This window comes from Petaurus breviceps, unplaced genomic scaffold (genome assembly GCF_028583685.1).
Source record: "Petaurus breviceps papuanus isolate PSGF00001 unplaced genomic scaffold, PetGlider_PUasm1.0 90681, whole genome shotgun sequence".
NCBI lineage: Eukaryota > Metazoa > Chordata > Mammalia > Diprotodontia > Petauridae > Petaurus > Petaurus breviceps.
This window is the reverse complement of record NW_027187307.1, coordinates 221,089-244,635: the sequence shown is the minus strand read 5'-3', so window position 1 is coordinate 244,635 and position 23,547 is coordinate 221,089. Positions and strand designations below refer to the sequence as shown.

At 52.2% G+C, this 23,547-nt stretch overlaps 1 protein-coding gene across 5 annotated transcripts in view; it reads right to left on the bottom strand.

Annotated features, from left to right (window-relative positions):
• Positions 1–19: 19 nt before the first annotated feature.
• Positions 20–23,547, bottom strand: part of PAK3 (p21 (RAC1) activated kinase 3) — a 76,766-nt gene continuing 53,238 nt past the window's right edge. For 2 of the 5 annotated variants that reach the window (XM_069065197.1, XM_069065194.1), the window contains 12 exons: positions 22,052–22,089; positions 20,738–20,809; positions 18,894–19,028; positions 17,193–17,355; positions 15,859–15,922; positions 13,875–13,923; positions 13,666–13,778; positions 11,659–11,776; positions 11,301–11,400; positions 9,872–10,068; positions 8,339–8,476; positions 20–6,106 (listed from right to left, as the gene is read on the bottom strand). In XM_069065197.1, the coding sequence (XP_068921298.1) occupies positions 6,017–6,106; positions 8,339–8,476; positions 9,872–10,068; positions 11,301–11,400; positions 11,659–11,776; positions 13,666–13,778; positions 13,875–13,923; positions 15,859–15,922; positions 17,193–17,355; positions 18,894–19,028; positions 20,738–20,809; positions 22,052–22,089 (1,277 nt within the window). In that variant the 3' untranslated portion in view covers positions 20–6,016. The remainder of the gene's footprint in view (positions 6,107–8,338; positions 8,477–9,871; positions 10,069–11,300; positions 11,401–11,658; positions 11,777–13,665; positions 13,779–13,874; positions 13,924–15,858; positions 15,923–17,192; positions 17,356–18,893; positions 19,029–20,737; positions 20,810–22,051; positions 22,090–23,547) is intronic. The other 3 variants (XM_069065195.1, XM_069065196.1, XM_069065193.1) reach the window with 2 other exon arrangements.

Below are 23,547 nucleotides of genomic sequence, written 5' to 3'. Positions count from 1 at the left end.
AGTTTTTAGCAGCCTCACCAGGCCTGTGGCCCACTAGCAAACAGAAAGTCAGATGTCAGGTGGGGATGGCTACTGGCCCTCACTCCCTCTGAGGTTGGACTGCCACACAGTAGCTGGTCAGCCTCACTGGTAAGTTAATGCCTGGGGCAGCTTGGGATTTGCCTGGAATTACTGGGGCTGAAGGAGCTGACTCTGTAAGGCTGAGCCAGCATTACTCTACACCATCCAATATCCCAAGGTATAGCTTTGAGACTGGACTCTCGGCTAGCAGATGATGCCTGAAATGGACTGCCACAGGGCATTGTCAATGGAGTCACCAAGCCAGACAAGCTTCACAGCCACCAAGGCTGGCCCGACTGATGATCCCAGGATCATAAGGACAGCTTTGGAGAGAGTTATAACAGAAGGGCCATTCCCATCAACAAACCTCTTATTAAAGGCCTGATAGAGTGAGCAGCCTCATTCCCTCTGCAGTGCATGCTGGGACCTGAAGCCTGCCAGGCTCCTACCATAGCAGCCTGGGGCCCGACAGCCATGGCTGAGTTTACAAATGGGAATGGAAGACTTTGCTCCTCACCATCCTGGCCCAAGAGTAGGAAGGGCAGGGCCAGGATATGCTACACAACAGGGATAGCAACACGTACTTCGTGAGCTCCAGCTTCAAAGGGCCAAGGGAAGTGAGCTACCTCCCTTGCTATTGCCAACACTGCTCTTGGAAGACGGGGTTAAGTCAGCTCCCTGACGATCCCACGCTTCAGATTCTCGCTCAGAAGCCCTGGTTTTCCTGCTCATCTCAGCCCACTCTACAGCTCCTGCTGGCTCTCCTCACAACTTGAACCCTGCCTCCTGGGCTCAGGTAGACAGGGTTTGCCCCATCACCTGCCCTTGCCAGGCTAGCCATGAGGGGGAGCTGGCAGATGCCACTATGCTTGGGTACTTGCTGGCTGAGTCTTGAGGGATGGAGCCCAGACAGGGTCCAGGGCACAGCAGAGGAGAGGGCCCCTTGCCCACATCACCAAAGCCTCTTAGCGTACAGAACATTCTCCAAGGAGCATTTGTTCCCAGTGAAGCTGTACCAAGAAGATGAAATCTCCCAAAGCACCTCCTCACCACCCATCTTTCAAATCCCAAAGTTCTCCCTGGGAAGCCAGACATCATGGAAAGTCTGTGTCCTCAAAGGAATGCAAACAGTGGGTGACCCAAAGGTCAGGGGCCACAGAGAAGGTGAGTACATGAGCAGGAAGCTGAGGGGCAGCAGCAGAACCACCAAGGACACCAAAAAAGGACCAGAAAAGGCAATGGGCAGCCCCACCACCTGCACAGTGCCTGTTGGATGCCAAGAGCCCCCAGAAGGCTGGGGACAATGTCTAGGGGCACTTTTCAGAATTGCCCAGGATGACAAGGCAAGGAGAAGCAGTGATCCGTGCCAGTGGGGAAACAAACCACCCCACTGCCAAGCCTAAAATCACTTTGGTGAGTGAGCAGGGAACACACACACACAAGCACATGCACACACGCACACACACAAGCACATGCACACATGGGTGTGCTCACACACACATGCATACACGTACACACATGCACACGCACACGGGCATGCACACACACGCACGCACATTGTCTTTCTAGAAATTCTGCCTGCTGTGCTAAGCCAGGAGCACTGCCAGCACATGGCGGGCACCTCAAAGCAACACCAGCCAAACATGCCGGAGTGCCAGCAAGCTCCCTCTGCCAGTGTCATTTGCCATCTGCCAATGTTTACCCACTCAGCCTTCAGTCCCATGCCTTCACTTCGGGGGAAATCAGCCCCACTTGACTATCTGGGATTAAGAGAGGAATTCTGCCTAGCTGAATAAGAAATGGGACATGGAGGAGACAATGACCTTAGCACCAGCCCACTTCACTCGGACCTGATGGCCTCTCTGAGAACCCTCTTCCCCCACCCCTCCGTCCTCAGGACAAAGCACAATGAACCTGGGCTTGCTCAGCCTGTCAGTGGCCAGTGATGATCTTGGAAGGCACAACACCCATATCCCCAAGCCACCTGCTGAATAGTGTTATAATGCTGCAAAGCCCTGTCTGGCCAGCTGCACCTCAGCAAAGAGCTTCAGTGGCATCTGCTGCTAGGCAGCGTGCTGTGCTAGAGCCCTGGACTGGGGATCAGAAGTCCCTGGCTGCCACCACCTTACTGTATATCCTTGGACAGAGTATTTAACTTTTCTAGGCCTGTTTCTTCCTCTATCTCTAATGTTCTCTGACTCCCTGACTCAATCAGAATAAACAGCCTAAAGGACAAAGAAATTGGCTTGTTACAGACTCATCAAATTACAAAGACCCTTCTGTGAAATAAGGAGCTCTCCAATGCTCAGGAAACTTGGACAACAAGAAACTCATCTCTGTTAGAGAAGAGCAAACGGTAAAGCAGAATCAGCTCACCAGAAAGAAATCCGAATCAGACAATCAAAGGAGAAATGTTTGACTCAAGTCATCACCAGTCAGCAGCCAGTGAAAGAGTACAGACACATGGGAATTGACAAAGACAGATGGGCGGGACCCACTGCCACGGCCCACACCGACCACGGCCCACGCCGACCATGGCCCACGCCGGCTACCACCACAGACGATGCGAGACTACAGCAGGGAAGCAACAACTGACTAATTCACAGGGAAACATCAAGGTTCTCTTTGCTCTCCAGTCATCTCTCTCATGCTCCTCAGCCTTCTCTGCCCCCAGGCTGAGTCAGGATCCCTCCAAGGCATAGGAAACCAAGATGCCCAAGAGTCACAGGAAAGAGCCCAGCAGATTCATGAGGGGCTTAAGAAACTATAGAAAGAGGTGGGGAAAGGGGGAAAGGGGTTTTGCCATATGGAGGGAGGGATGTTTAAACATGTCATATGCTAGTCCTTCAGCAGAATTTTGGCAAGAGAAACAGCTTATCGGTAATACTTCTTAAAAATATAAGTAGCTGTCCAACATCACAGAAAACCGATGACTATCAGAATATCTCCATTTGTCTGCTGGGAGAGCATGCCTATAGCCATGGGTTACCATTGGCCTCTGTGGCCCAGCAGTGGTCAGAAAGGACCTTGGAGAACCCAGAAGAACCGCCATTTCGCTACATGCAGTAACCTCAAGGATCAATGTTTCAGAGTCTCCAAGAAAAGGCCCTGAGGGCACACAAAGGCCATGAATTGTTCTTTCTGGTCAACCCAGGTCAGGGTTCCCCCCTAGCCCCCAAGGATAGCACACCCATCCCTCCACTGCAACCCAACAGCATCTTATGCCTCTATGGAAACAACTAACATCTATCACGGAGAAATACAAATACATTTTTAACTGAAATAAAAATTAAGGCCTCTCATTAGCTCAAGCAGCTGCCTGGAATCTCCCAGGGCCTAATATACAACACAGGCTCCTCCAAACAAGGGATAGGACCACACACTTTCCTGAATTTGTTGTTTCTGTCCTTCATATGTTTCCTGGGAGATCAAAGTCCCCTAAACTTTATATCCATGTGGGAAATTAAGGAGCCAGAATCACCTCCCCAATGGGACAACTGACCCCATGGGCTCAGCCTAAACTCCCCACAGACTGTGCTTTCATTTCAGAGGCCAGCTGAGTATGTGGGTAGAGGGATGGCTGGATGAAGGGTCAGTAAGAAATGACAAGATGGATGGGTGGGTCGATGGATGTGTGGATGTGTGGGTAGATCAATGAATGGATGAGTGAATGAATGGGTCAATGGACAGACAGTTGGGTGGGTAGAGAGATCTTAGATGGATTAGTAGAGGGATGGGTAAGGAGATATATGAATGGAAAATAGATGGGACAGACAAATGAACAGATGAATGGATGGGTAGGATGGACAGACAAATGAGTGAATGGGAGATTGGCTAGGTGGACGAACAGGTAAAAGTGCAGCAGAGCCCAGCCCAAAGTCAGGAAGAAAGCTGGAAGAATGGGCAAACAAAAAAATCCCACCATAGTGAGCTCAAGACACAAATGGAGAAGAGTGGTTCCAAAAGGTCTACAAGTAAAGGCTCAAAGAAAAACACAACTTGGATTCCTGGAAGAGCCGAAGCAAGAGTTGAAAGCAGAGGTTTTGAAAATGTTATTGTAAATGGAATGAAAGTGCTTGAGGAAAAAACTGGAAAGGAAATGAGAGTTTTGGAAGAGAGAATTGGAAAGAGAATGAGTAAGTGGGTGGACCGTGGATGAATGGACTTCGGGATGGAAGGATGGATGGATGGACGGATGGACAGATGGATGGGGGAGTAGATGAATGGGAAGGTGGAAGGATGGATTAACGGGTGAATGGATGGGGAGATGAGTGGGTAAGTGGATGAATGAATAGATGGTTAGGTGAATGGGCCTTCATAATGACAGGAAGGAGTCCACAGACTAAGAAACCCTCACTTACCCCTTTACTTCCTAGCCTGAATTCACACACATTTTATTGTAAGGTCTGCCATGCTACAAATCTTGAGCCTCCTTCAACAGAAACCATGAGTTTTTCAAGGACTCAGAAAGCCAACTGTCCAAATCTTTTCAAGACACCTATGAGCTCAAAAAAGAAGCAAGTCCTTTCTTTTCTCTCCCATTCTTCCTCCTTCCTCCTCTGCCTTCATCCCTCCATCCCCTCCTTCCAGGAAACCAAAATGTGCCAGCAGCTGAGTCTTTGGGGAGAGACCAGGAAAGAGTGCCACCCATGCCTCAGTGGGGCTCTCAGGTGAAAATGTTTTGGGAACTCTTCTGGAAAAGGAAACAGATTCCCACTAAGGCATGTGGGCAGGTTCTTAGAATTCAAAGTTGCTAAATGGTGAACATGACAAATGCCCTAACCTGAAACCTGTCTAGGGAGAACCTGGAGGAGGGGGCAGCACCCACATCAGTGTCCAGTTTTTAAAGGGACATGAAGCCAGAAGCAAAGATCCTGCCCCAGCTCACTAGCAGAGTGAGTGCTAACCAGGTCTCTCCTCACCAGATCTTTTTATTATTTAAAAAAAATTCACAAATCATTGCCTTGCACAGTAATTATCAGAATAAAAACGATTCAACCCCATCAGGGGACGGGCAGAGGCTAGGTCCCTAAGTGCCACCACACATGGAGGGAGTCAAGAGGTAGCATGGAGATCTTTCTGGCAGCTCTCCAGGGGACACATTCAGGGTTGGGCCCAGCAGGAACAGGCTTTGCCATGTGAATCTCTGCAACCTTCTCCAGGCATCTGGGAACATGGGAAGCCATGGGGGTAGTGGGCAGAAAGTGGAACCCCCAAAGCAGGCCTTCCTGAACGCACTTATCTTTTGCCTTTAAAAATAAAATAAATGTGACAAGCTAATTTTCCCAAGGCAAATGCAGAGCGATAATGAGACAAACCAAGCTGGCCCAAAGAAAGAGGCCCCAAACTCGGAGGGGGGTGGGGAGGACAAAGGGAAGGGAAGCAGGGGTCAAGGGCTGAGGTCACAGATGAGGTCTCATTCACAACACACTCATTCTGCCTCTCGGGGGACAGCCAAGCCGTTATTTTCTGTCCATCCTACTGCAGGCAAACTGAATGTGGGAATGGGAGCCAGGTGGGCAGATGGGCAGGAGGCATCTGAGAGCTGGAGGGGCCTTTTCTTCCTTCTCTAATGCCAAAGCAGACCAGACACTGGGAAAAGCAACAAGCCAGGCATTTGACAAGGAAGTGCAGGGGCAGCCAGCCCATGGTGGAGAGCTGCTCCTGGCTACAGTCAGGAGACTCTCCCCCTCCAGCCCCACTACTCCAGAGCCCCATGCAGCCCCGAGCTGGCTCCAGCTGGCACAGGTACACGGGAGGAGGGAGTGGGGGAGAAGGCTCCATTCCTAGGAAGGCAGGCCCAGTCCCCAGGCCTTACGCCCCTCACACTGGGGACATCCAAATTCGGTCTGTCTGTCTGTCTGGCCACGGCCCAGACAGTGAGGTCCTACGGTCTTGGGGGGTCTGGCTCTCCACGCGCCAGGGCCAGGGCGGGTGAAGGCCCTCCCTCCCCTCACTAGCGGCTGCTGTTCTTAATCGCTTCTTTCGCGGCAAGGATCAGAGGAGTCAGGCTGGACAGAGGCTTGGCTAGTTTTAAAAATGGATGCTGCAATAAAAAAGGAAAAGATGGAACATTATTGGGACGTCACTCCCTTCAACACCACAGGCCGTTCTGCTAGGTTCCATTCTGTACCGTTACAGGGTGCCTTGTTAATTCACATTGCTTTGCATTGAAAAGCACCTGGTCCCCAACTGATGCGAGACCATAGGATCAGAGCCTGAGAACTGGAAGGGACCTTAGAGGCTGTTTGGTCCAACCCTTCATTTAACAGATGGGGAAACTGAGGGCCAGAGAGGGGAAGGGACTTGGCCAAGATCACGCAGGTAGTAAGAGCCAGCACCAGGACTTGAACCCGGCTCCTCTGACTCCAAAGCCAGCATTCTTTCCACTATGCCGCCCTGAATGGCCTTCTGCCTTTCAGATTTCTATGTCTTCCTAGAAGTAAGTGCCACAGAGCTAGAATGTCAGGTTCCTGTACTGGTCAGACCCTGACTCTCACTGACTCACAAGCTGAGCTCACCTGGGAGAAGCATCTTTGGCCTGCTTCTTGTCTTCCTCCCTCACTGGCCCCCCAATGGCTTGTGGCCCCACTGAGAACTCTCTTCTCTGCTGCCTGGTTTGCCTCCCAACCCTAAGGCCAGACATCCCCCAAAGGTCAGCTGTCAGGCCTCGACTCTTCTCCACCCACCCTCTCTCCACAGCCCCCAAATCTCTCTCTCTAGCTTCAGGCACCTATCTCTGAGTTCACCACTTGGAAGGCTCACAGCCGTCCTAACTCAAACCTGACATCAGTTTCCCCTTGCAGCTGCTGTGTGTACACACATATGACTGACTCCTATCATCCTACGTCGTTTGGTTCTGACCCTGTCACCCGGGCTAGAAGCCATGAAGGCAGAATGTGCGCTCCCACCACTGAAGGCAATGGCTGGCCCTGGGAGACGATCCAGACAAAACTAGCAGTTACTCAGCCCCAAACTGTGTTGGACACACAGGTGTGACTTCTGAGAGCACTGACTTTTTTTTTCCTTTTAGAGGGCATTGGGGTTAAGTAACTTGCCCAAGGTTACACGGCTAGTTATTTTTTGTGTGTTAAGTGTCTGAGGCTGGAACCAAATTCGGGTCCTCCTGACTCCGGCGCCGGCACTTTATTCACTGTGCCACCTAGCCGCCCCTGAGCACTGACTTCTGAGAGAGACTAACCAAGCCTAGCAACACTAGAGGCTTTGTCCTCTCACTTGGTCTGTTTGCTAATCGACTAGAGGTCACGGGCTCAGTGTGTCTAGGCAGTGGCAGTCTGACAGGTTCAGGTGACCCCAGAATGTCAGCAGGAAGATGCTGAATAAACTCTGGACCCCAGTACTGGTACTGAAATCACGACAGCTGAACATGGGAGTCTCACCACACTCTCCAAAGCCCAGGGCCTCAAAACCTTTGAGACAAAGACTGTCCCTTGCCCCTGCAAGGGCTCACTCCCATAGATGAACCTGGACATCAGTGTGCTTTCTCTGAGTCTGCAGGGATGCTGGGTACCCAAGCTCTGTGTGAGTCTCCTTGGCAAGATTAAAAACAATAGGGGACCAAGGAGACCGAACACACACCTGGGGGACAGGAAGCCAGACCCTCAGGATGGCTATCCTAGGGCTGACTCTAGGACCACATACCAGAGGGTGGAGTGGGGTATGGTAGGAAAAGCACCCACTCTGAAGCCTTCCTTCCTACACATATGATCTTGGGCCAGTCAAGTCTCTCTTTCGAGCCTGGGCTTGCTGACCTCTAAGGACACTGCTAAGGCTAATTCGATGCTCCAGTGATCCTTTGATACTTTCTGGACCTCAACTTGCCCATCTCAGAAATGGGAGGCAGAGAGCAGAGCAGGATAGACTCTCAGAATGTGTGTGTCTAAGGTGCCTTCCAGCTCTTGTGTCCTTTGGCTCTAGACACAAGCCAAGCTGAGAACAGTCAAAGCAGAAGTTGGGGCTGCTGAGTCCCTAGAAAATGAGACGATGACAGATCATAGAAGACATCAAAGCTATTACAGAAAAACCAAGCTGATTCCCTCCCTTTCTAGAGAGAGAAATTTGTGTCTGTCCAGTGAGGGCAAGTGACTTGTCCAAGGTCTCATGGGCAGGAAGAGGCCAAATGAGCAAAGAGAGGCAGGTCCTGGACTCCTATCACCTGAACGATCCCTCAACCTACAAGTGTCTGCCAAGGGCAGACCCAGGGACCCAGGCAGGCAAGGGGGCCCTGCCATCTTTCTTATTGTCCTTCCTGTCTTACCTGCAAAAGCTCCTTGGCAGACCCTCGCCGGTCCACATCCATCTCCAGACAGCGGTTTAAGAAGTCTCGAAAGACAGGAGAAAGTCGCTCAGGATTCTGGAGCTCCGGGGTGCCATTAGTTGCTATAAGGTACAAGGCCTGGGCAGAGACAGGAGACAATTAGGCAGAAGACCCTCCTCTATGAGCTCACCAGGTGCTCTCCCCCAGCCCCTGTGAGGCCTCCAAGGGAAGGTTCTTTCTCCTCATTTTCACAGGAGAAGACCCAACGTGATTGGCCCAAGGGCCCACAGCTGGCAAAGGGCCCCCATTGCAATTCGATCCACCAAAGGCTCAGGAAGTACTTGCTGTGTGCAGAGCACCAACAAGAAGGCCCTTCTCCTCCACCTGGTAGAACCCTAAGATGAAGAATCTGGAAGGGACCCCAGAAGACAGCTGGACCAAACCCCAACTTTGACAGAGGAGGAAATGGAGGCTCAGGGAAGGGAGGCAATATGTCTAAGGTCATGTGGTCCCTAGCTGAAGCCCAGCACTTACATGGGCCTCGGGGAGCTTGCAGGACAGGACACAGGTGAGACGCGGGGCTTCCACTTCCCTCTGCACTGCCCTGCCACCCCCCTCCCCCAAGTGAAGTAGCAGGGCCGGCTTCCCCTTCGGATCTAGGCCTGACGGGGCCCTCTCCTCTTTAACAGTTGGCAGTGGGGCACTAGCCCATTCCTACCTGTCCCTGCTTTAGTCCCCACATTGGGGGTAGGAGGCGTTGGAGGCAGCCAGCATGCATGTCCACAGTCCACAGACATGGCCTCTGTCTCAGGAGGAAGCCATGGGAACAGGGCCTCAAGGGAGCCTCTCTGAGCTGCTTCCCCTGCGGGAACTGGAGCTCACAAACACCAAGGCAACATCCCAGATAGGGAGCCTGGATCTCTGGGCACAGGTCAAGCCCGGAGCAGAAGACCGTGACCCTTTGGGCTCAGACAGGGCTTCCTCACTGCTCCTGGCCCAGCCTGGCTAAGGCCAGTACCTGAAGAATGTTCGAAGGGCTGAGCCTCTCCAACCTGTAGCTGCTCTGGCTACAGAAGACCATCCTCCCCCAGAAGTTGGCCAGCCCCTTTGACACAAGACCACAGACTGGCTGAACTGCCAAGGCCCTTAGAGGCCATGTCATCCAGTCTACTCAGCTTAACACAGGAGAAAATGGAGGCCAAGAGAAGGCAAAGAACTGAGCCAGGGTTCCACAGGCAGTTAGTGGAATGCCTGGGAGACTGGACTAACTAGTCCTGAGGTACCCTCTGGACCTGAAGTACATGGAGTCAAGTAATGATGTCATTCAGGGGACTCCTTAACAATGTCAAGTGCCTCACCAGGCAAGCCCAGGCTGGCCAATGTTGAGTTCCTGTAAGCCCGTGGCGAGGAGATGCCACTCACTGCTTAGGAAAAGCTGGAGGGAGCCCTTGCATGGTGACCATTCAGGGAAAACTAGCCTTAATCAGCTTTGGCCCCACCTGACCCTTGATCTGTGGGCAGGGTGGCACTCACCCGGAGCGGATTCTCATTCAGGTATGGGGGTTCGCCCTCCACCATTTCTATGGCCATGATCCCAAGGGACCAGATATCCACTTTAGGGCCATAGGCCTTCCTTGTCACCACTTCAGGGGCCATCCAGTACGGGGTCCCCACCATGGTACTCCTTTTGCTTTGTTCAGGGGTGATCTGGGCACAAAACCCAAAGTCGGCTGTGGAGAAGAGAACAGGGTTAGATCCAGGTCTGGCTAGGAAATGTGTCCCTCACCCTCTACCCCGCAAGGAAACACTCCCAGGGCATGATGGGAAAGGCAGTTCAGCCCGGGCTCAAGCAAAGGCTGTTCTTAATGATCCTCTACCCAAGAGAAGCAGATAAAAAGTCAACCAGAGGCAAGGGTGCAAATCCCACCTCTGACGCACACTGACTGGGTGACTCTGGGCAAACGGGCAAGTGCCCACCTGCATTGGTAGAGAGAAATATGACAGGCCTAGGCCCTGCCATTCTCACTCCCCAAACTGGACCGTTGAGTAGCCAAAGCCAAGGGAGGCAGGTTTGCACCAAAAGGGGTGTCTCTTGGCTGACACTGACGGGGAAGGGGCAGTGAGCTCCTCTGGTTGCCAGCCGAGAGCCAGAGGAACGAAATCAATACCAACAACTCTCCAAGAGGCTAGGCCATGAAGCACGTCCATGGCTGTGCCATCCTTCCTTGGGAGGGGAAGGTTCCTTATCTGAGAGTTCCCTCTACCTGAATGGAAGTACAATTATCCCTATTTACAAATGAGGAAACTGAGGCCAAGAAAAGAGAAGGCTAAGGGAGGATCCTAGATCAACAGCTCCCCATCTTGTCCCTGCTCTGCTGCCCACATGAGTTGGCCTCCTCTGGGGACTCAGGATCCTCTCCAAAAAAGAAAGATCCCAGGCTCTGTGCCACTCAGGGCCACCTCTGAGGTCACCTGGCCAAAGGGAGCTTAGGATGCCCCCCAATTTTCTTGAAGTAGAGCCTTGCCCAAGGGGAGCTGCCCAAACTCAAATGGGCAATATGAGGAGGCCAAAGAAGTCAGTTCTGAGGAAGAAAACCTGTGCAAGTAAGCACTGTGGGCTCAATCATGGCTCAGCCAGGCTTGAAAGGATTTGATTGTCCTTTGTTAAGCTCCTCTGCCAGCATGAACGGGGTGGGATAGTCTGGGGAGCCAGACTCCTGCTACAGAAGCACACTTGGGGGCAGGCTCAGGCCCAGTTCTGACTCTGTATCTGCACACAGGACACGCTGGTGGTGCCTCCTGAGCCAGCGGCCTCAGAGTGGGCACCCTTGCCAACGCCCTGGATCAGCAGCTTCTCCACTCTGGCCCCTCCTGTTTTCTAGCTGCTTCCTGACAATAGCTAGGGCTTCGCTCCACTGGCAGGAACTCCCCAGCAGCCCACCCACACCCCCTGGGCACCTACTCAGTTTGACTGAGCCATCCATCCCGAGAAGAATGTTGTCACTCTTAATGTCTCTGTGGATGACTTGGTTTGAATGCAAGAAATCCAGAGCCTGGAGACACTGTAACAAAAGCATCATATCAGTTAAAGAGCGGACAGCACAGTCCCAGCCACCCCAGCTAGGGACCCCACGGGAGGTCGGAATGCACCACCTTCAACCCCAGCTGTGGGGAGACATGAGGAGAGGCCTGGGAGACCACTGGCCTGGAGGAGACTCCATGTTCTGGCACGGGTCAGCCTGGCGGTCTGCAGGCTCCTCAAAGTCCATCCTTTCCAGGGCCGAGAACTTCCCCATCTCAGGTGTGTTTTCCCCTCTTACCTCTCTGCAGACAGCTGCTATCTGGCCTTCATCCATACAAGTCTCCGTAACGACATCGGTCAGAGAACCACCAGCCAGGTACTCCATCACTACCCACAGCTCATCGCCCACTAAGTAGCTGTGAGGAGCAAAGGAAGGCATGGGGCTAAGGGAATCCCACATCCCAAATCCAGGACAAAGAACCTGGCCTGAAATCTACAATCTGCTACTTAGTGTCTGTGTGACCTCAGTCAAAATACTGAACTTCTCTGGCCTCAGTTTCCTCATCTGTAAAAGGGACTAAATGACCTCGAAGGTCCTTTTCCCCTCTGACACCCCATGTTTTATACTCTAGAATGATGCTAAGGACAATCTGGTCTGGATAAGACATGAGAGACAGGAGGAAATGGGAAGGAGGGAAGGTTAGTGTTCAGGGCAGCAAAAGGGCAACGAGTCCCCAGGAATGGGCAGTGCATTCTGGCAGTGTAGACTGCCCGCCTGGATAATTACAGCTTAATCTGAATTCTTCATATGGGCCGTCTACACGGCTCAGATTACAAAGAATCACGTCCCTCAGAGCGGGAAGGAAGACAAGTGGTAGGGATGGATCTCCAGCCCAAAGATCTGGTTTCTAAGTGATGTGACTGAATGGGCAGGTCCCTTCCCTGCTATTACCCAAATCAAGGAGGCTGAAGCAGGCACCAGCCTCTCTTTTCTCATGGCCTAGAGACAGCCAGGTTTCTGGGGTATTTCTGAATCCAGCCTTTAAACTAGCAAATTGACTGCATCATCATGAGGGAGAGTTAGAGATGCAGGCAAGGCCTGGATTAGCACAGAGGCTTGGCTGAGCCTGGTTTTCCAGGTGTGTTTGTTCCTGGGGTGAGGAAGGCACAAGGTCCCAGACTGCCCTAGAACATTCCAAGCCTTTTTCTCCTCTCTTCGCATACCAGCAGTCTGAGGAGGGAGCCTCCCTTTCCTCCTGTGCTGTATGAAAGGGTTGGCCTAGATGGTCTCGGTGGTCCCTTCCCGCTCTGAGCTTGTGCCTGTGTGATGAACCTAATCCAAGGTAACTGAAGCCCAGGAGGAAGAAGGAACTTGACCGAAGGCCCACAGCCAATGAGACGCAGAGCCAAGACCGAGCCCAGCTTGAAACAGACAGGCCTGACTCTCACTCCAGATTGTCCCCACCTGATAACTACATTCTCCTCAGGGAAGGACAAGCTCACTAGTGGGCAGCAGGCTCACACTAGTGGGTGGCAGGTTCACTAGTGGGCGGCAGGCTCACACTAGTGGGTGGCAGGCTCACACTAGTGGGTGGCAGGTTCACTAGTGGGCGGCAGGCTCATAAGGCCGAGGCAAAATGTGGAGCTCCTTGCTGCCAGAGGTCAGCCGCCCCACAACCATTAGCTTGAAGTGCTTCCCAGCCAGGAACGTACCTCGGTTACAAAAGCAAAGCCCTTTTCAGCCCTCTCCTGTCATGGTGAGCAGCAGGGGCCAGGCCTCAGCCCAAGTGTATGGAGAACATGCTCACCTGGGGACATGGAGCCTTCTCCCCAGAACTCTTCACTCCCCCTGTGCCCTTCTCTGGGGCTACTCATCTCCCAGGCCTGGAACTCAGGACCAAGTCAGAGAGAGGCCATGGTCATAAAGCCAGGTGTGGAGAGACCGTCCCCAGTGTCTAAGAAATCTCCTTACTATTCTGAGAAAACTCCCTTAAGTGGGTCTAGGTTCGAGGCCAAGAGTTGTCTCTCCACCTGTGGGGTAGGCAGCTGGCTGTTCACCAGAATGGGAGCTTCCATAGCACAGGGGCTGAAGGGCTGGCCTTGTGGTCACCAGAGTGGGTTCCTACTGGCTGTGACACCCTGCAGCAAGTAAGTTGGCCTGTTGGAGCCTCAGTGTTGCTCACTGCACAATAAGGCCAACAGCGCCCAGAGCCCTTCCTGAAGGGTGTTGGGAAGCTCAAGGAGAGCTCTGCAAAGCCAACCAGCAGGACCCGCCCACCACAGTCCCCAGCAAACAGGCGCTTACCTGTCCAAATAATTCACAATGTTAGGGTTCTTATTTTCCCTCATGACCAGAATCTCGTTAATAATTAATTCCTTCTTGGGCTGCTGCTGCAGGTTCATCTGCTTGATAGCCACCTGAGAGGACATCGGAGACCCAAGCATGAATGTGATCCAGGAGGGCCCCCCCTCCCCGCCAGCATCTGTGCAGAGCGGTTAGACGGCAACGCTTACCTCTTGTCCTGTGGCAATATCCAGTGCAGTATAGACAGTACCTGATGCCCTGGGAGGGGGGGAGAGAATGGAGAAAAGAGCTCAGTGACTACCCAAGGAGACTGGGCCTCATTGTTGGCCTTGCTACCCCTTGGAAGGCAAAGGAGGAAGGCTCGGTGCAAACTCCTTCTTCCTCCTCTGGGGCCATGGCTCCTCCAACCCTGTGATCTTAACCCTCCAGCCCTTGGAGAGCACTCTCATACCAGAAGTAAGTTCCAAAACTGCTATGTGAATGTCTGAAAGTGGAAGCCTCTTGCAGGCAGGCTCCTCAGCCTAGCTAAGCTTTCTCTCCCCCTGAACATAGCAGAACTCCCTCTCTTGGCCTCCAAAGCCAGCCTGCCTCCTAACATCCCTCTGGCTGGACTGCTCTGGAACTGGCTTAGCTTCCCCTCTGCAATCTCTACAGCTGGGCCTGGACTTGCTGCCAGGGCTCAGGGAGTGAAGTCAGTGGCTGGAGGCCTGGTCACAGTGACAGTGACATCTGAACACTCACTATGCGCTCTGGTGCCATCGCCATCGCTGGGCTTCACATCTAGAGATCCCTTGCTGGAAGGGACCTCAGAAAGTACCGTTTTCTAAGTGAGGGAACTGAGGCCCGGGACGGCCAACCAAGGCCACACATGGAATGGCTCTGGTTTTGCTTGCAATCGCAGCACCCTGAGCCGCCCTCGAGTCTTCTCATGCATCCATTCTCTTCTGTCTGCTCACAGACCCTCAGCATACCCCCCTAGACTACTCCAAGGGCTTCTCTCCTCTCAACTCTGTCCTCTCCCAGCTGCCAAAGCCCAGGTCTGCCCAAAATGTTCCCCTCCTTAAGAAGTGCATCCAGGACAAATACAAAGTCCTCTGCTTGGTTCCCACCAAACTCTCCAGGCTGATGCCACATAGCTGGCCTCCATGCTCTCAGTTCTCCAGCCAGTCTGGAGGCCGGCTTGCACTTCCCCAGACACAACGTTCATCTCCTGCCTGTGCCACATGCCTTTTCCCAGACCTTGCTCATGTCTCCCAGGGCTTGGAGGTCCCGCTGCATTGACCCTGGAGACAACTTGGAGTAGCTCCCCTTTGAATGTGCTGGCTTTTGTCTCTGTGCCCAGGGCCTGGGTCGGTACTTGGCAAGTGGCAGCTACTTAAGGAATGCTTCTTGGATTGAACAGGATTGACCCTGCCTGCCGAGTACCCATTCTCAGGGCAATACCACTGACTTTCCACACCCAGACTCTGGTCGGAAGGAGGATCACATGGGAGGTGCTGAGGGGAGATGAGGACAGGAGGGGCATCTACACCAGGCCCTGAAGCATGACTAGGCTCCAGTGGTGGAGACAGTGCCCCAGGAGGCAAGAAGAGGGGGCAGCCACGAGCACAGGGAGGCTGGAGGCCAGACTCCTCCAGCAGGGGCCTGGTCAGCTGTGAGCTGCGGGGAGGGGGGCAGTCTGAAAGCAGCCCAGGATGTAGGGTCGGGAAGTTGAGCTATCAAGCAATGGGCCCATAGCAGTGAAGTGAGCTGCCCGGGATCTCCCAGCTAGTAAATGCCAGACCTGGGGGTGTCCTCTGGCCCAGGTGCCGTTGGCTCCATCCGCAGCCCAATCTTTAATAAATCACTTGGCTCCCTGCTTTGCCTCCTGGGTAAGTTCTGTGTGCACAGGCCCTGTGCTCTCCTGCCTCCAAGCTTTGGCCCAGCCACTGCTCGTGCCTGAAATGTTTGCCCTCCTGTCCTTTACCCGCTGACTGCTTAGCCATCTTTTAATCTCTGACCCCAAGGCCACACCTCCTCCAGGAAGCCCTCTCTGCTTACTTGTCCTCTCCCCCACCAACCCACCATAAAGATCAACCTTTTCCCTCCAGCATCCCCCTTGGGTGTTATCATTGCTGGGGCTGCTGCCTAGCCAGCGCCCTCCCCCACCTACCGCTACCTTGTTCCCTGCAGGAACTGCAGGGACTCACTCACCCTTGGCCAATCTTTTCAAATCTTGTGTATTTCTTCTTTGGATCCCCAATGCTCACAATGCTTCCTAGGAGGGAGAAAAAGGACGAAGGCCACAGGCTGGTCAACAGCACATGGGAATGAGGCCCCCAAACCCCTACGGGGTCACTGCCCGGCTGGGGGAACCACCCAGGGGAATGAATGGCTGCTCCTCTGGGAAATGGGAGCAAATACAACCTGACACAAGCAGCTGCTCTACACTGAGTGCGCCTTCACGTCCCCTTGGAGAGCAGGAGGCAGGAGGCTCGGGATGGTCTCATTTAGACTTTGTCACTCTCAAGTTCCACTGATCTGCTTGGCCCCAAGGGGAAGCACCAGCAGCAATGGGGTAAAAGACTTAGGCTCCAGAGAAGGAAAAACTTCCTCTCAGCCAGAGCTGCCCCAAAACGGAATGGGCTGCCTAGGAGGGTAGTGAGTTCCCCATCCCTGAAGTCTGCAAGCAGAGACTGAACAAACATTTGTCAGGGATCTTACAGAGAGGATTCCTACTTGGCCTCTGGGTTGTGATAGAGGAGGGATAGTGGGAAAAGCCCTACTATGTGCTAGCTGTGTGACCTTGGGCAAGAGTGTGAGGTGGCTGGGAAAGAGTCGAAGGACCTGTGTGAGCATGGACAAGTCACTCTACCTCTCTGAGACTCAGTTTCCTCATCTGTAAAATAAGAGGGTTAGAATAAACCAAGGGTCAGCAAGCTATTTCCCATGGGCCAAATTTGGCCGGTGCCTGTTTTTGTACATGACCAGCTAAGAATGGTTTTTACATTTTTAAATAAAATATGATTGTATTTAAAAATGTCCAAATCATTATTAGCCTGCAGGCTGTTCAAAAACAAGCAGTGGGGGCAGGGGGAGGGCAGGGGGCAGGTGAGGGGTCAGATTAGTTTGCTGACCCCTGAACTTGAGGATCTCTGAGGCTCTATGAAGATCTCTAGGCCTCAGTCTCCTCATCTGTAACATGAAGGGGGGAGAAGCTGAACCAAATGAACTCTGAGGCCCTTTCCAACTCAATCTATGGCCCTATGACCTCTCTAGGCCTCAGTTTCCTCATCCTCAAACAATCCTCTATGTTTCCATAACATAACAGGGAGGCTGATTCTGTCTCTAAATCCCGTGACTCTGTGGCCCCTCTGGGTTCCCTCTCAGTTCTGGAAGCCTGGGATGCTACAGAGGAGGAGGTCTAAGGCCCATCGAGGGTGTTAGAAGCTGAGGGACAAATGTCTTTTCTTCCCCACCCCCTCCAAAAGAGCCAGCCAGCCAGGAAGGAGCCAGAGAACCAGGGGCAGGGGGGGCCAAGGACTCACTCAGCTTTTCCAGGATTTCCTCATCCGTCATCTTGGACTTCTTTCTCTGCCGGTCGGCATTCCGATACAGAGTGTTGGAGGGGGAGTTCTCTGCCGTGGGGGCAGAGGCCTCCTTGGGGGGAGCTGCTGGCAGAGCAGCATCCATCACAGAACGTGTATAAATCTGAAAGACACATGGAACTAACCGTGAAAAGAGATGTTTCCTGGGAAATGGGCAAAGGGGTAAATTTTTTTGGCTTTTTTTTTGCTTTTTGGAGGGCAGTTGCGGTTAAGTGACTTGCCCAAAGTCACACGGCTAGTAAGTGTTAAGTGTCTAAAGCTGTATTTGAACTCGGGTCCTCCTGACTCCAGGGTCAGTGCTCTATTCTCTGCCTTCTAGCTGCCCCCTCAGGGGTGAATTTACTAAAGAGAAAGGTAGACTTCACACAGTTGGTCTCAAGTGATCCGGCTTTGGAAAAATCTGCTAACAACCAAGGTGTTCTGAGGTCCCTTCTGACTAGTGATCTAGGAGCCCAACCTTCCTCCCACCTCTCAGAGGGGTGGTGGACCACAGGTGTACAATAAGGCATGCATTACCTGACCTAGTTGGATTGGTTCATTTTGCTAAACTGTACTGGGCAAAGTTTAGAGTGAAGGGGATGCAATGTCCATCAGGAAGTGAAAACTATGGGGGCAACTAGGTGAGGCAGTGAATAGAATACTGGCCCTGGAGTCAGGAGGACCTGAGTTCAAACCCAGCCTTAGACACTTGACACTTACTAGCTGTGTAACCCTGGGCAAGTCATTTAATAACCCTGAGTGCCTTACCACATACCCCAAAAAACCTTCCCCAGGAACACTTTTCTTTTTAAAGAAAAATATGCTGGGTTAATAGTACCCCTCCCCAACCCCCCTTCCCCCAGACCCTTGTTCCTACCTCTCTAAGAAATCTCCAGGTTCCAGTCTCTCTGCCTTTCCCAAGTCTCCCTGGCCTGATATGGCCTGACCTGCAACTCCAGCCCTTTCAGAATCCTTTTCAGCCTGCTCCAGCCCACGCTGACCCCTTCCCTTCTTTGAGCACCAATAGATGAGTTTGAACAATTGCTGGCTGTGTGATGTTGGCAAAGTCACTTAACATCACTTGTACAACATTTCCTCATGTATTAAGAAGGCATTTTACCTGCCATATCTGGCTTGTGGCCCACAGCAATCCTGGGAAATGGGTGGGTCAAACATTACTTTCTCCACAGCTCATGTGAGAAAACGCAGGCCTCAGAGTAGGGTGTTAGGAAAGAGTAACCAACAAAGTGACAGACAGCCCCCATTTGATTGTAGCAGTGACCCTGAGCTCTCATTCTCTTCCAATAGCTCCTACCAGACCAGAAAGCCTCTACGGACAGGCCCGGCAATGAATTGGGTCTGTCACCCAAGGACCAGGCTAACCAAGGGCAAAGAGGCTCCCCTCTCCCGCCCCCCAGCAGCTGGTTTTCTACGTTGCCAGGGGGAGGAACCAGAACAGGTCACAGAAGAGCACTTAGTACCCCTGACCTCTAGACCAGCTTCCTGTGGAGGGAGGCTACCAGCCCCTTCAGGACATGCTATAGCACATTACACACCAGCCCTCTCCCAGAGAGGACCTCCCAGAGGCCTGGGCACACAGCAGGTGCCTGATCAGGGCTTCAGGAGGGTAAACATCTGCCAGGACAGCTCAGGGCAACTTACAGATTTTGTGTGCTCAGGGCGTGGTGCAATTACTGGTGGGGGCTCATTCTCCTCCTCTTCCTCCTCTTCCTCGTCTTCATCTTCTTCTTCAGACACCGGGGGAGCCAAGGGAGGTTCTGATGCTGTTTTTGTACTCTACCAATGCAAACATCATCTAAGTACTCAGGATGAAACCATTCCCTACCTTTCTTCTTCTAATGGGGGCAATTACACATTTCAACAGACATGCTGGCCCATAGGCAGGAATTTTTGCAAGTAGATTGACATGTCATTTTAACATTGGATTCAAAATATAGAATTAAAAATCATCTGAGCCAGAAGGGGCCTCAGAGACCCCCAAGTCCACCCCCTTCCCAATGGATGAATCCCATTCACCAATATGAGACACAGTCTAGAGCAAGATTAAAAGAACTACAAATACCTAAGTATAATGAGGTACACCTGGTCTTTCACAGTTCATAGAATGAGAGATTGTCAGAACTGGCAGGGACCTCAGAGGCCCTTTAGTCCAGCCACCTCATGTTTACAGAGGGGGCCAATTGAGGCCTATGAAAAGAAGAGATTTGTCCAAGGACACAGAGCTTGGGCGTCCAGGTCTCCTGACTCCTACTTCCACTGCAACATGTGCCCAAAGTACAGAAAGAGGCTAAATACAGAGCTTAGAAACAGCGAGTGTTTAGAACAACTAAGTAAAACAAACGAGTTAAGTTAAAAGGGCATTTTTTTCCCAGAAGGAACCAACACAATTAATTGTCTTTGAGTTTAAAAAACAGCAAAGCTATTTGATATGGGAGGCAACATCAAGAAAGAGAAAAGAGTCCTGACCTGGAAGTCAGAAGTCTTGGGTTCTAATCCCACATCTGCAACTATGGAAATGACCTGGAATAACAACTGTAACAATAAGCAGCATTTTTATAGCACTTTCAGATTTGCAAAGCGCTTTACAAATATGATCCTATTTCCCCTCCCTTGGCCTCAGTTTCCTCCTCTGTAATATGAGGAGGGTTGGACTAGAGGGTCTCTGAGGGCCCTCCTAGCTCAGACAAGTTGAAGGCCCTCCCCAGCTTTAGTCCCACCTTGCCAGCCTCCCTTAGATGCATCGCCTCTTCTCCATTCCCAAACCCACCTCAGGCCCTCCCATATCTGTGCCCTCCATTCACCCCCAAGAAGCTGTTGCCCACCTCCCCAGGTGGTCATGCCTTTCCTCTTCAGGGCTTGCTTAGTGGTGTACCCCTCTGATGCACACATTGAATATAATACATTCTAATTCTCCAGGCTTGTGTTGACGCTCCATGCCTTAGCTAATGAGACCTGGCTTTTACAGAACTCTTGAAGATTTGCAAGGCGTTTTAACAAATATTATCTAAATTGACCCTTTCAGCAATGCCATGAGGCAAGTACTATGGGCATTCCCATCCCTGTTTTACAGATGAGGAAACTGAGGCTCTGTGAGATTGAATAATTTACTCAAGCCAGTCAGGAGTGGGATGTGAACCCAGGTCTCTCTGACTCCTGGTGCGGCGATCTTGCCTCCACAATCACACTGCCTTGAAATCTGGCCTCTCACCCAGCTTGGGGGTCTGCACAGAGCAGGCACATTGTCGTACTGGCTGAATGAATGACTGAATGACATTCTGTCATTCTATGAACCATGAAAGCTCAGTGAATGGGGTACCTTGTCATACATAGGTGTTTGTAGTTCTTTCAATCTTGCTCTTAATTGTGTCTCGTATTAGTGAGCAGGACGCACCCATCATATCAGCAAGAAAGTGAACAGGGATGGTCTCTCAAGTCCCTTCTAGCTTAGCCATCCTCTGGCTATATGGTTTGATTCCAATGTTTACCTGAGCCTTCACTCCCTCGGCAGCTGAGGTATCCAGGTAACAGAGGGAAGCTGGTCTTGGAATCAAAGTCTGCTGTGGATCATTGACAATAGCATCTTACCCCAGAGTGGCTGTCAGCCGCGGTTAAAACACATTCGCCTCCTTAATATGGGTCCTGATTCACCCCTAAGAACTGCATCATTGCCATGCACTGGGGCTGTGAGTTTTGCGATGGAAATCAAACACATGCAAAGATGTGAAGGGCTGGCATGGGGCAGAGGAATCACGCTCAATCTGCTTGGCCCCAGAGGGCGGAGCTAGGCCCAAAGCAGGCCCAAAGTGGGCGGGGGGAGCTACAGGGGGAGAGATTTTGATTCAACCTCAGGAAAAACTTCCTAACAATCAGGGATGTCCAAAAATGGGTCAGGCTATGCCAGCAGGTAGTGATTTCCCTTCAAGGCTGGCCAGCTTCCCCCCTATTGGCAATGCTCAACCCTAAGCAGGAGGTTAGACTGGATGACCTCTGAGGTCCATCCCAGTTCTCAGAGTCCTATGACAAACAATGCAATAGAAATAGGAAACAAGAAACATGAAATTGTCAAACTGATTTCCAAATGCACTCAAGTGCAGAGGGGTGCTGGGAACCTCTGGCTGCATCCGATCCATAGCGTGAATCGAGGAACATCTCTAAGATGCTCAAATGTTGTCTCCAAGGGGGTTCTAACCATGGGATGCCCACAGTCAATCAGAGCACCTCACCCAGCCCCCTCTGAGGTCAGCTGTCCAGCTCCACATGCACTGAGTTGGGATAAAGGACATGTGCGTTCCAGTCTGGATCTACCAGACTCAGTGTGGAACTTTGGACCAGTCCTTTCTCTGTTTCTGAGGCCCCTCGCTAAAAGGAGACATGGGTATTGCGGCCGGGCCAGACAGACTTTTGCGTTTGGTCCACCAGCTCCCCTTTATGACAGCAGGGTGGGCTTGTTGGGAAGGGCCAGTGATGTGAAAACATCACCCAAAAGTCCCTCCTCTAATATTACAAGCTAAAATAAGGGAGTTGGAGTAGACAGCCCCTAACGTCCCTTCCAGCTCCGCCATTCAAGGCCTCAGGCATGGCAGGTCTGCAAGGTCGTCAACCTCTGGTTGAGAAATGTGGCTGCTCCCAGGATACGTGCCCCCATGTGGGCCTCATGAGTTCCCTGATCGGACTCCCTGATCGCTAAGGGTTTTCCAAGCCCAGCCCTAAGGTCTTTGTGGTTCTACACCTAAAATCTTTTGTCCCCATCCCGGCAGAAATGAAGATGGAACATTGGAACAGTTCCAATGGTGGCTTACCGAAGGATGGGCTGCTAAGTATCCATGAGCACTTCTATCTGAAAGGAGCAAAAACAAAGCAGAGACATCACTGAGCCCAGGATTCCAGAGCAATGCAGAGGTAACCAGGGAAAGGTGCCTCCTCATCATGGGGGGGGAGCATAATAGACGATTTTTCAATGTCAAGCCACAGAGGGCAGAACCAAGAGCCTCAGAGGGAAGGCACAGAGGGGTCAGATCAATACTAGATGCCAGCAGGAAGTTCTGTGGCCTGGGCTGCCTGTGCAGGAGCACAAAGGCTATCTGCTCACTTTCAGGGCCTTAAGGTGCCGATCAGGATTTGGGACTCTGACCTGAAGGCTCTGACGTGCCTGCTTCAGCTTCCAGAGATTCTTGGGTCTGCTTGGCCCACCAGAAGGCCAAGCCACTATCAAAGCTTCTTTCACTCTACTGAGTATACTGAGAGGGAAGGGGATGAGCCTGCTCTCCCTCCTGGGCAGACACTCACAAAGAAGCTTCCACTAAAGAGCTGGAGCTGGCCAGCAGCCCTGAGGCCAGCGAGCACAATCCCCAACAGAACACACATGGCACCCAACGGGGGGTCAAGGGCCTGACCCACTCTGCCTTTGGAAGTCAGCACCACTTAGGTGGAAACGGTCCTTTTTTCTAATGTTGAACCACTGGCAGCTTCCCCCCATTCATGACTCCTAGTCTTTCCTGAGCTGAATCCCTACTCCACAGGAAAACACCTCTGGGCACTCCCTTCTCTGGGCTTGCCAGCCTCTGATGGCCTGGTCCTCTCTCCAGGCTACTGAAAGGGCTGTGCAGGTCTGTAGCAGCAGGCAGGGACAGAGAATGGCCACTGTAAAAAGGAGAGCCAAGAAGGCAGCTCCATCCCAGCCCCTGAGGATGCAAGAGCTAGGGATCAGAGTAGTTAAAAAGGGTGTGGCTCCATATGCCCAGCGTGGATTCAGGGGACTGCTGCCTCTCAGCAAACAGGCTCTGAATTAGAGGGCTCAGCCAAGGCCAGTGGGTTGTACTGAGGAGAGGGGTCATCATCAGGGAAGGAGAATCAATAAAACCTTCATTTGGTGCCCTGGACCTTGCCCCCTGGGGGTACAGCCCTGGCAGGAGGACCTAATGAAAGGGTCTCAGGAGAGACTCTGAAAGAAGGGACCCTCAGAGGTTCTGCACAATCAGTCCTGTCTATCCTCTGGAGAGAGACAAGAAGAGGCCACAGACCTTACTACAGGATCAACCATCCTCTGGCCCCAGACCATCCTTACTCTTGAGTTGGTGAGAGGTCGGGAACCTTGCCCCATCTCTATCTGTGCTAGGGGCCCTAAGCCCAATGCCAACCTTGCTCACTGTATCACACCCATCTACTAGGTGCCAGGCCCTCTGGCCTTCCTCTTAGAGAAGGATGAGAAGCTGGAAGCCCAAACCCCTGGAGAGAGGGAGAAGGTGAGGGCCCCATCCTGGAGGCATGGCCAATGGAGATAGGAGGCTAGGAAGCT